The sequence below is a fragment of the Ochotona princeps genome, chromosome 19 (genome assembly GCF_030435755.1).
Source record: "Ochotona princeps isolate mOchPri1 chromosome 19, mOchPri1.hap1, whole genome shotgun sequence".
NCBI classification, from domain to species: domain Eukaryota; kingdom Metazoa; phylum Chordata; class Mammalia; order Lagomorpha; family Ochotonidae; genus Ochotona; species Ochotona princeps.
Genome location: NC_080850.1, coordinates 20435267 through 20447373, shown reverse-complemented (window position 1 = coordinate 20447373; position 12107 = coordinate 20435267). Strand labels below are relative to the sequence as shown.

General features: G+C 39.3%; 1 protein-coding gene across 3 annotated transcripts in view; it reads right to left on the bottom strand.

Moving 5' to 3' along the window:
- Positions 1-870: 870 nt before the first annotated feature.
- Positions 871-12107, bottom strand: part of FAM114A2 (family with sequence similarity 114 member A2) — a 30435-nt gene continuing 19198 nt past the window's right edge. For all 3 annotated transcript variants that reach the window (XM_012927649.2, XM_058677904.1, XM_058677905.1), the window contains exons 10-14: positions 11508-11627; positions 10207-10346; positions 8283-8355; positions 5920-5973; positions 871-2134 (exon numbers count right to left, since the gene is read on the bottom strand). In XM_012927649.2, the coding sequence (XP_012783103.2) occupies positions 2000-2134; positions 5920-5973; positions 8283-8355; positions 10207-10346; positions 11508-11627 (522 nt within the window). In that variant the 3' untranslated portion in view covers positions 871-1999. The remainder of the gene's footprint in view (positions 2135-5919; positions 5974-8282; positions 8356-10206; positions 10347-11507; positions 11628-12107) is intronic.

The following is a 12107-nucleotide window of genomic DNA, read 5'->3' as shown; positions in this document are numbered from 1 at the left end:
TAAGCATCTTGGTGCATTGACAGGCCCAGCACGGTAGCCTAGTGGCTAAAGTCCTCCTCGCCTTGACTGTGCCAGGATCCCATATGGGCACTGTTGACCCTGCATCTGCATGGGAGACCGGAAGAAAATCTGAACTCCTGGCTTCAGATTGGCTCAGCTCCAATCACTGCGCCCACTTGGGGAATGGATTAACAGACGGAAGATCTTCCTCTCTGTCTCTCCTCCTCTGTATATCTGACCTTGCAATAGAAATAAATCTTAAAAAAAGAAAGAAAGAAAGAAAGAAAGAAATGATTCTACTTCAGCACCAGCTTGAGAGCACAGGCATGGCCAGAAAGGACAGGCGTGGGCCTGACAAGCAGACAGAGCAGATGGCTCCACTCAACCAGCAGTCTCGCATTCATGCTTTACCAGGGTAGCCCAGACAGAATCTGAAAGCTCTGCAAAGCTCAGATTTCATTTGTGGGTGTGATGGGATTAGTAACCTTCCATTTCTTTTCACCCCAAGAAAAATGAGTTGATAGAATATTCATATATTTTAAATTTTTTTCCCTGATGAGTTGATTGGGAAAATGAGACATGAAGAGACTTTAAGATTTAACCAGTCGATTAATACTAACCAAGAGAGGACACCGAGTTCAACGGAGCAACAAATGCAGTGGTGCTTGAGGAGCAACAGGTCACAGAAAGTCACACCTAACAGCAAGTTGTCAAAATTCTCATCTATTTGTCAGATCCTTGATGACATATTTACCCAGAGGCTGTTATTGTTACAACTTCTGCATTTCTCAAATTTTTGTCTTTTAAGAAAATGGACATATTAAGACACAATAAAATATTTTAAACTTGGAAATTTATGAAATACTAAACTTACTATGTGCCCACTGTGGGTATAATTATTTTATTTTACAGGTTTTAGAAGATGAGGGGCAAAGCTCACAAAAGTTACCCAAATCATTAAAAACTACCAAGTTAGAGAACTTTTTAAAAAGTTATCAAAATACGAAGATAGTAACTTAACAGTCCCTTAAGCTGTAGAAGAGAACAAAAAAAAGCTTAAGAAGTGGATGATAAAATTTTATCTGAAAGCACACTGAACACATTAAAACAAACAGAAAAGAGGAAAAATAAACTGTTCTTAGAGGTCAAATCCAATTATAAACGACTATCATTTTCATTGAACTGCACTGTTCAATTCGAAAACATTCAAACAAAAACCCCATGACAAAAAGAGCTTCAATACTCCTTTGATTACGGCTGTTGAGGAATTTATCCTGCATGTTGGGAACATATGAAAAACATTCAGGGGACCCAGAACATCAACAAACACAAAGCTGCTTCTCCAAATTGCACTTATTGGTCTTGAATTAGGCTGAGCAGGGGTAAGAGGTAACTTGAAGCTTGCCCTCCTAGGGTACGGGGAATCTGAAGACAGAGGGCAGGTGGCTACAAATACAAGTCTCCAAGTTTCTCCTCAATGCCAAATATCTACTGACAATTAAACAGCAGACGAAACTTCTGAACCATTCCAAGAAGTCATATGATAAAGGATAATCATTACAGTTTACACAAACTCAGTTTTCTTACAGCAATTATTCTGGAAAGAACATACGGCATTAGTAAACTGAGCAAGTTGTAAATTCCAGAATGCCAGATGAAATTACTTTCTCTTGCTTCACAGCCAGTTATACTCATGGACTACAAATAACATCAATGAAAAACTGTTAGTGTTTGGCAATACATGAAGTAAAAACCAATATTTTGGCCTAACCTTTATCTAGAGCTATTATTTTTGGACTTTCTAAAAAGTTTCTCATCAAATAATTTATTATAACGAAGAAGACTTGTGTGAGGACTTGCATACTTCAGCCAAGTGAAGCGGCAAACTTCTTCTTCAACTCTGCAGAATAAACCCTTTTCCTCCACTTCTTCAGGAGCACTCTGAAGAAAGTGGCATTTTTTGCACATCATAAATTCCAAGTCAAACATCCTTCGCTCCTCATTGTTCTGACACATGTGTTCCCACTTGCAGCTCGGGCTTTGGCGAGCGAGTCTCATTTTCGATGAGAGAGATCTCCAGCACAGGCAGGAGCAGCTGAAAGGCATCCTGGATGTAGGAGGCACTGTTGGATGCCTGGCAGGATTGAACACACAAGACAGAGAAAAGATTAGTTACTTGAGGTGAAAATACACTACAGGAAAACGAATGAACAAGTAATTGCATAATCTTGCTGAATTAACGGTGTGTCAAATAAAAGCACAGACTTGACCATTTCAATAAACTCTATATAAAGGGAGAAGGATCTAGCTCATAAGACAATGAAAAACAGTATTATTAATTTTTTTTACTTGTCTTTAACAAATGGTTAGCTGTTCTTTGGCATTGTGCTTGAACTTGGCATTCAAAGCTTATGTATTCTTCCCTTGAACTGGACAGATACTGTTACAGAATTGTAGACAGTGGGAGGCTTTCAAAAGGCATTGGAGGGCCCGGTAGCGTGGCCTAGCGGCTAAAGTCCTCGCCTTGAACGCCCCGGGATCCCATATGGGTGCCAATTCTAATCCCGGCAGCTCCACTTCCCATCCAGCTCCCCGCTTGTGGCCTGGGAAAGCAGTTGAGGATGGCCCAATGCATTGGGACACTGCACCCACATCGGAGACCTGGAGGAGGTTCCTGGTTCTCGGCATTGGATCGGCGCACACCGGCCCGTTGCGGCTCACTTGGGGAGTGAATCATCGGACGGAAGATCTTCCTCTCTGTCTCTCCTCCTCTCTGTATATCTGACTTTGTAATAAAAATAATAAATCTTTAAAAAAAAAAGGCATTGGAACCTGCTGTGATGGATTCAATGCAATCAATGGAAACAAGACAGTTGCTTATAACATAAACAAGGAGCCCTCATTTCAAAGACAGTACAGTAAGTAGAACTATGCAGTGTAATAAACATCTTTATAAAAAGCATTATGAAGCCACTATGCTTGGAGTTTGCAAAATGTCAATTGTATCTTACAAGCTCTGACTTTCCAGAAGAATGACAAGATATTCAGATAAGAATGTGTAATTTCAAAGACAAGAGTGTTTCAAATCTGCTATTAAAAGCAATTAACTGAAAGTAACAAAAAGGAATTCCTACCAAGCAATATTACTACTTGGACTTATCAACAAATACTCCTATTTAAACTTCAATGGAACAACTGGTAGTAAGTTTCCTAGTCAATAAACATCTCAAAAATCATCAAGCTAAATGTGTATTTTATGCTTCAAAATGAGATTTCCAAAAGCTATGCCTGATCCCCAGTCAGACACCAACCAGGGAAAATCCAGGACAGGATGAGGCTCCTGGTTTATCAATTTTGTTCAACATTCCCACTCTGTCACCTACTAAATCATAAACCTTTATTTTAGAAACTGTTCAAATAACCAAAAGAATTTCTCTGTCTATTCAGGGAAAATTATGCTGTTAAAGAATCAAAGATATTTCCTTAATGTTAATTTTTAAGTAACTTTAAATGAGATGAGCCAGCAGGTTAAAAAATACTAAAAAAAAAAAAAATCAATATATTTTCTGTTCCCAAGACTTACATAAGTGCATTTTAAACAAATCATCAAAAGCCTAATTCGTCTGCACAATAAATTTACAAGATAGAGTTCTTAAAACATGGAATCCAGAAAGCATTACACTGGAAAGAAAAAAGTTTTTTTTCAAAAAGGTTCACAGGAGGCAAAGGAAATGAATAGACATTTTTCAAAAGGACAAATTCAAATGGCTAACAGACATATGAAAAGATGCTCAGGCTTCCTAGCTGTCAGGGAGATACAAATGAAAACCACACTGAAGTTCCACCTAACTCCAGAGAGGTTGACCTACATTCAGAACTCTACTAACAACACCTGCTGTCCTGGACATGGGAAAAAAGGTACCCTCCTTCATTGTTGGTGAGAGTGTAAGCTACTACAACCACTATGGAAGTCAGTATGGAGAGTGCATGGAGAAATGCAAATAAACCTGCCATATGACCCAGTCACCCCGCTCCCAGGAATCAATCCAAATGAAATGAAAACTGCATATGAGAAGGGGATCTGTAACCCTATATTTACAGCAGCACAATCTACAACAGCAAAGACATGGAAGCAACCCAGCTGCCCATCCAAAGAGGAGTGGTTAAAGAAACTGGTACATCTACTCCATGGAATATTATTCAGTCATTAAAAACAATGAAATTATTCAATCTGCAAACAAATGATCCTAACTAGAGACCATTATGCTCAGTGAAATAAGTCAATCCCAAAAGAACAAAAATCCTATGTTCTCTCTGATAAAGCAAACTTAATGCAAGTTATAAGATCAATAACCCTTTCAATACTGTTTGCTGCACCCATGGGTTTTGACATTGTTTTTTATTTTCATTCTTCAAAATAGTTTTTCTCGGGCCTGGTACAGTAGCATAGTGGTTAAAGTCCTCGCCTTAAACGCCCTGAAATCCTATATGGGCACTGGTTCTAATCCCACCAGCTCCACTTCCCATCCAGCTCCCTGCTTGTGGCCTGGGAAAGCAGTCGAGGACGGCCCAATGCCTTGGGACCCTGCACCCGCGTGGGAGACCCGGAAGAGGTTCCTGGTTCCCGGCTTCGGATCAGCGCGCATCGGCCCGTTGCGGCTCACTTGGGGAGTGAATCATCGGACGGAAGATCTTCCTCTCTGTCTCTCCTCTCTGTATATCTGACTTTGTAATAAAATAAATAAATCTTTTTTTAAAAAAATAGTTTTTCTCTTATTAAATTATTCACTAATAGGCCACACAGTAGCATCATTTTCTCCAAGAAGCTTTTGTGTTTTCTTTTTCATTTCTTCATTGACACATCAATTATTCAGTAGCATGTTACTTAACTTCCTGGTGCTATAAATCTTTTATTTTATCTTTATTCCTGTTGATTTAGTTTCATGGCTTCTCATTTAAGGGAATGTATAGTAACTGTGTAATAGAGACTATCATATCAAGTTATGAAGATACAATGCAGTATGCAACTCTACTTCCACATCAAAGATGGCCTTCACTGAAACTGTTAGATACAGCTTGACAATAGGATGCTGGACTGTCTGACTTAAAAAACAGAATGATGGACTTACGACTGTTTATATAGTACCATACTATTTTAATAAAATGGGGGAAATAAGTTGGGGTGGGACAGAATTAAGGAAGCAGGGGAAATCCCACAGCCTATGGAACTGTACCATCAAATTAAAAATAAAATAAAGAAAAATTTTAAAAAAGGTTCATAGGAAATATTTTATGAGTAAGCTAGACACGGATTTCAAATTTTCTGCACTAAAACAACCTTATCCCTTCATTCCATTTGCCATTAACTTTCTCAGGAACTCTTGCAGGATCGATCATCTGACACCTCCTTTTCCATGAACTGGAAACCATCCATCCTTAAATCTAACAGACTGACCAGAGTTACAGAAACGCAGTGATTTCTTTGCCAAAACAAAGCAAGATTTCTTGGCAAAGAAATGACAGACTGTTTTGTAAAGTATCTCTGCATTAAACCTTGGTCCTTCAGGAAGCAGCACTTGCCTCTTTGTAATTCTTAGCACTTCCTGTTTACCAGCTGGTCTCAGAAGGTGTTTCACTACTAAGAACTGTCCATTAAGCTGTCAAGGGCTAAGACTAAGTAAAAACAGCCTGCTGCTTCCTGCATTCCACTGCACTCTGCAACTTCAACTTTATGCTTTGTAAACAAGGAGCAGGAAAACACATTGAATATATAACACTTTGGTAATAAATGTAGTACACTGCTAATGTACCAATATGGTGAAGAAAATTTTAAAACACCAAAGACCGAAGACACAAAGATAATGTTCACTAATATCCAATGCCTTAGGAATCAAAGAAGTAAAAACATTTTGGACTGACCTCTAGAAACACTGCGGTGATTAATGGGTTAAGGACATCTGCCTTTTCTTTGACCTACAACAAAAGACACAGTACTAATTCAATATGGCAGAGGGAGAAGCAATGAGTATCACCTCAATCTGACACACACACACAAAAGGCACATAAACAACAGCATAGATGTCCCAAGAGATTTGTAATATTTTAAACTTCTTACCTTTCTGTACTATCCAAATCGAGAGTGTACTGTGTTATACTTTTTATTATTTGTAAAACGTATCCTCACTTTATACAAAAAATGGAAAATGTACACCCAAACACAAAACATTAGAATAATTTCAAACAAAATGTGTAGTTACAGAACAGGTAATCAAAAATGCAAGTTTTTAAGATGGGTTATTTACGTTTCTGCAATTCCAAATTTTAAAAACAAACAAACAAAAAAAACTTTTAGCTTTAGCGACAGCTTTCCCCCACAGCAGTTGGTGACTATATAATATAACCACTACCATCATCTAAATAAGCATCTGCTCTTTAAAACCAGAGTCGAAAGCCAAAATTGAGGCTTTTATTTTATCAACTCCGATATGGGGAGAAAGCATGTATATCGGATACCAGATGAGGAACTTGTATCTGTAATAAACAATGCTTATCAGTCAAAACTAAAACGACATTCCTACTGAAATGTGGTTTTTCCACTTTTCACTTGTTGAACTTTTAATGGAGCATTGAGCCTGGGCTATAAAGTGTAACAAATACGTTATCTTGGACCTCCACTGTGGCATAGCGGGTAGTGCCAGCATATGCACACAGTTTTACGTTCAAGCTGTTCCACTTCTGATCCAGCTCCCTAATGCATCTGGGAAAGCATGAGAAGACAACCTAAGTATTTGGGTACCTGTACCCATGTAGGAGACTCAGGCAAAGCTCCTGACTCTGAGGTGGCCCAGGCCTTGGCTGCTGCAGCCAGCTGGGGAATAAAGCAATAGAAGATTCCTCTCGCTGCCCTTCCATCTCTGTAGCTGCCTCCCAAATTAATAAATCTTTAAAAACAAAGCTACTGCACATATTTAAAAATGAAAAAAAGGAGAAGCTGGGAAGGGTAGAAGGAAGCATTAGTATATTCTTGGTATCTAGAAACTATATGAAATTTGTTTGCTTTACATTAGTAAGAAAAAAGAAAATAATCTAATAAATCAATTTTTTTAAATGAGAAAGGACCTGATAGATATTTCTCCAAAGATGCTATGTAAAAGACCAAGAAGCACTAAAAAAGATCTTTGATACCATTAGCCATCAGAGAAATGCACATCAATGCCACAAGACACTTCTTTTATATCCAGCAGGATGGCTAAAAAAGGCAGGTAACAGTAAGTGTTGGAAAAGATGTGAGAAAACCGGAACACTCATTTATTGCCATTAAGAAAATCAACTGCTGGGCCCGGCACGGTGGCCTAATGGCTAGAGCCCTCACCTTGCACACGCCAGGATCCCATGTGGGCACCGGTTCATATCCCGGCAGCTCCACTTCCTTGCCTGTGGCTTGGGAAAGTAGTCGAGGATGGCCCAAAGCCTTGGGACCCTGCACCTGCGTGGGAGGCCTGGAAGAAGCTCCTGGCTTCGAACTGGCTTAGCTCCAGCCATTGCAGCCACTTGGGGAATGAACCAGTGGACAGATCTTCCTCTGTCTCTCCTCCTCTCTGTATAACTGACTTTCCAATAAAACAAACAAATAAATTAATAAATCTTTAAAAAGCGTAAAGAAAATCAACTGCTTTGGAAAGCAATTTGGCAGTTCCTTGATGATCCGTATCACTCACAAAGCACAGCATTCCACCCCAGCTATCTACCCAGGAGAAATAAAAGTTTAAATTCAGACAAACCTCAAACACATTATGTTCATGGCAACATTATTCACCATGACCAAAAACTAGGTTCAATCAAATGAAGAAGATATACGTGACATGTGACAAATATCTGGAAAATGTTATATTATTTGACAATTTTAAAAGTAGTATTATACATGGCACAACATGCATAAATCTCAAAAATATTATGCTAAGTAAATGCCTTAATTATAAGATATAGTCAAAGTAAGCAAATCTACAGAGGCTAAAGTAGACTAATGCTTAATACTGGAGGAGTATGGAAGAGAAGGACTAACCACAATGTCATAAGAATTTTGGAAAGATAATAAAACTATTCTAAAATTTTACTATATTAGGTAATGGTTACAGATATTAATAAAAACACGACAAACTATCCAACTGTACACCAGAAATTGGAGAATTTTATTGTATGCTACCGATGGCTTAACAAAGCTGTTTTAAAAACAAACAAACAAACATTTGGACATTTGCCCAGGAAGAGGTATTACTTCTCACCCCAGCAGTTGTAAGGCAGGTGGTGAACTCTTTAGACAGAGAAGACATCTCTTTACACAACATAACTGTCATCCTAGAAAAGGAGGGAGAAAAGTTAGAATAAGATATATTTAACCACAGTTAGAAGAAAACTAATCACTCCTAGTAATAATATGTGAATGAATGAAGTTATCTTTTTATAAAAAAAGATTTATATATTTATTTGAAAGGCAGAGTTACAGAAGGAGGGAGAATAAGAGAGATCGAACAATCTTCCATCCATTGGTTAACTCTCCAAAGGGCCAGAGCTGGGCCTGTACAAAGCCAGCAGCTTCTTTCAGGTACCCCACATGGATGCTGGGTCCCCAAGTATTTGGTGCTTCCTCCACTGCTTTCCCAAGCATATTAACAGAGAACTGGATTGGAAGTGGAGCAGCTAGGACTTGAACTGGTGCCCACACAGGATGCTAGAGCTACTAACAATGGCTTTACTTGCTATGCCACAACACTGGGCCCAGGAAGATTTCAAAGAAAATATGTTAACTAAATCAGTTACCTACTGTATTTAAGCAGTCACGCTACAGAAGGGAACTCACTGTTTAAAAAAGCATTTTTCTATATAAATCTCTAGAAAGTACTAAGTTTTCAAGTTAAAAGTAATAATTAAAATGCATTTTAAGGAGACAAAGTACCTAATGTCTACATCTCACTTACATGGTTTAAATATGTATTCATCCATACATTCTGCAATATTTATGTGTATTTTTTATGTGCCTGGAACTACTCTAAGCACTGAAGATGTCAAGAAAAGTCTCAGTATCCACAGATTCTAACCGGCTAATTAAGGAGGAGACACCATACGCCACACACTTACTCACCCTATAATATAGGTATATATATAGATGTTCACAGAACACACAGGTATGGTGATATGAACTAAGAAACTAAATAGCGATTAGAGAATGGTGGGCAATGTTATCTCAAACTGTGTGGCAAAGAAAGGCATCCCTGAGAAGGTAGCAGCTAAGAACTGAACTCGTTGAGGTATTGTGCTACAACTAGTACAGCACTCCATGCAACAGGGTCAGCCACTTTTCCATACAACAGGCTGCTGTGCAGCTGCGTGTCTTTTCTCCTAAAGAGCCTTCAGAACACAGAACACATTTAGAACTTGGATTTAGATTTGCATTTAACTCTTGAGCTGTACAACCTGAAAGATTATTCTCTCATTTTGTGTCTTCTCTTTCTTTAAAGCTGTGTTTAGTTTTAGGATAGTTGTAAAAATTAGAAATGATACATGTAAACATTTTAGCATGGTATGTAACATCTAATCAGTACTCAATAATGAATTACTGTTTACAACTGAGACTCTGGGGCCTGTGCTACGGCGTCACAGGCTAAGCCACTGCTTGCAACACAAGCATCCCATACTGCAGGCTGGTTTGAGTCCACACTGCTCTGCTTCCAATCCAGTTCCTGCTAAGGCACCTGGGAAAGCAGCAGAAGACAGTCTGAGTGTGTGGACCCCCACCACCCATGAATGGAGTTTCAGGATCCTGGCTTCAGTCTGGCCCAGTCTTGGCTATTGTATCCATTGGGACGTGAACCTCCTTGCCTTTCAAATAAATAAGCTTTGAGAATAAAAAGCAAAAAACTTAAGTTCTTAACATTATTTTCTATTTTCACTCATGCCAAATTCCATTCTTTTTAATATCACAAGTCTACAAAGTAGTTTTCAAAGCACAAGCTGATTAATTAAAGGGCAAATATATGCATACTTATCATGGCTTAAAGAAAAGAAAAATACCCCAATCAAGCTCATAATATGTGAGTGGGTCCACAGAACAGCATCTTGTTGAGAGAGAACTTTCTACAACTTGAGAGCTAAGTTGAGAAAACCTTTTCAGCAACCTGCCTCATTTAGAGGGCAACTGATTACACTTACTGGGAAAGAGTTCGGCTCCTTTCTACGGCTGTCACTTCCTGCTTCTGGCCATGTAGGACTAAAGCTGCTGTCTTGTGGAATAGTTCAATTGAACAGGAAGTTAATTCGGCTAGGCTTCGGATCGCAAATGCATGGATATCCTGGATAAAACAAAACAAAACATTAGTTTTTGCCAAGTAGAAACAGTACCATCTTGTTTCTCTGAAGGTTTCAAGTATCATTAGTATTTAAAAGATTTATCTTTTTTTAAAAAAAGATTTTTTATTGGACAGATTTACAAAGAGAAGGAGAAACAGAGAAAAATCTTCCATCCACTGGTTCACTACCTAAGTGGCCACAACAGCCAGAGCTGAGCTGAGCTAAGCTGAAGCCAGGAGCAAGGAGCAAGGAGCCTCCTCTAGGTCTTCCACGTGGTTACAGGGTCCCAAGGCCTTGGGCCATCCTCTTCTGCTTTCCTGGGCCACAAGCAGAGAGCTAGAAGCAAAGTGGAGCAGCCATGATACAAACTGGCACGACCATGGGAACCTGGCGCATGCAAAGTAAGGACTTTAGCCACTAGGCCACTACACCAGGCCCTCCCAAAATTATCTTTTATTTGAAAGGCAGTTACAAAGAGAAGCGAGACAGACCCCCCATCTCATGGCTCACTCCCCACATGACCACAATGGCCAGACCTGGGCTGGTTCAACACCAGGAGCCAGGAATTTCCTCCAGGTTTCCCATGTGAGTGTAAGGGCCCAAGCACTTAGGCCATCCTCTGCTGCTTTCCCAGGTGCCTTAGCAGGATTTATTACCAGAAGTAAAGCAGCTAGGACTTGAACTGGCACTCATATGGGCCGTCAGTGCCACACAGGACAGCTTAGCTTGTTACTCCGTGCGCCTCAAGTATTTTAAAAGTACTCGAAGCTCACAGCTATGCTTAAATAAACATTCCCTCCCTCCCTTTTCCACAGTAGTGATATAACTTTACAGACGGGCCTATAGCTACAAAATCAGCTGACCCCTGAAGTCAGGTGTGATCATATGACTAAGTTTTAAGCAAACAACCTAAAAACAAAGTTTCTGGTGACAGCCTCTAGGAAATTTCTTCATGAAGTTATACGCATGTTTTGCCTTTTTCTTCACTCTTCCCTTTATCCTACAGTCTGGAACTAGCAAGTCATACAGCGGATAAAGGTTCAAATTATAGATGGCAGTGCAGCAAAACAGAAGGAGGCCAGATCCTTGATTATAATACTCACTTCTCAAGCTTATCTTTAAGGGAAAGCAAACAAACAAAAAAACTTAGTTGCTTTGGTTACCTCTATTGAATTTTTCTTAACTTGCTCAACAGTTTCTGTTTCCAACTGTTTTTCTTCTTCTTTCTCTGTTAATGGTTTGGTCTGAGATGTCCTGATCCATTCACAAGCAGTATTTCTTGCCTAAGAAAGAAAGAATTATTAACTACCAAGAACTGAATTCAGCCCACCAAGATTACTGTTCACCTGCTAAGAAGCCACTGCCTGTGGTTTTTCTCAGCTGTACGTGGACTAGCATTTCAGGCCTTACCTTATCAATAAGAATTCTATTCCCCTTCAAATTCTCTAATTTACTGGCTTTCTTTTTAGCTGTCCCAGAACTCACATACAATGCAGTAAATAAATCTTTGCATATAACCTGAGAATCATGAATATATGCATGCCTATAAAACTGCAATCCAGATGAAGCCAGGAGATATTCCCATCACCTCCAGCAGGTCTTTTTCAGGCCCCTTCCTATTCAGTATTGTTCAAACCATGTCCTCCTCTCCCCTTGTCCAAAGACACTCATCTGCTCTTTAGCCACTAGGCTACCATGCCAGGCCCTTTCCCCCTCTTAAATCCATTACCAACCTGGTTAATTTTAATTCACATATTTCTCCA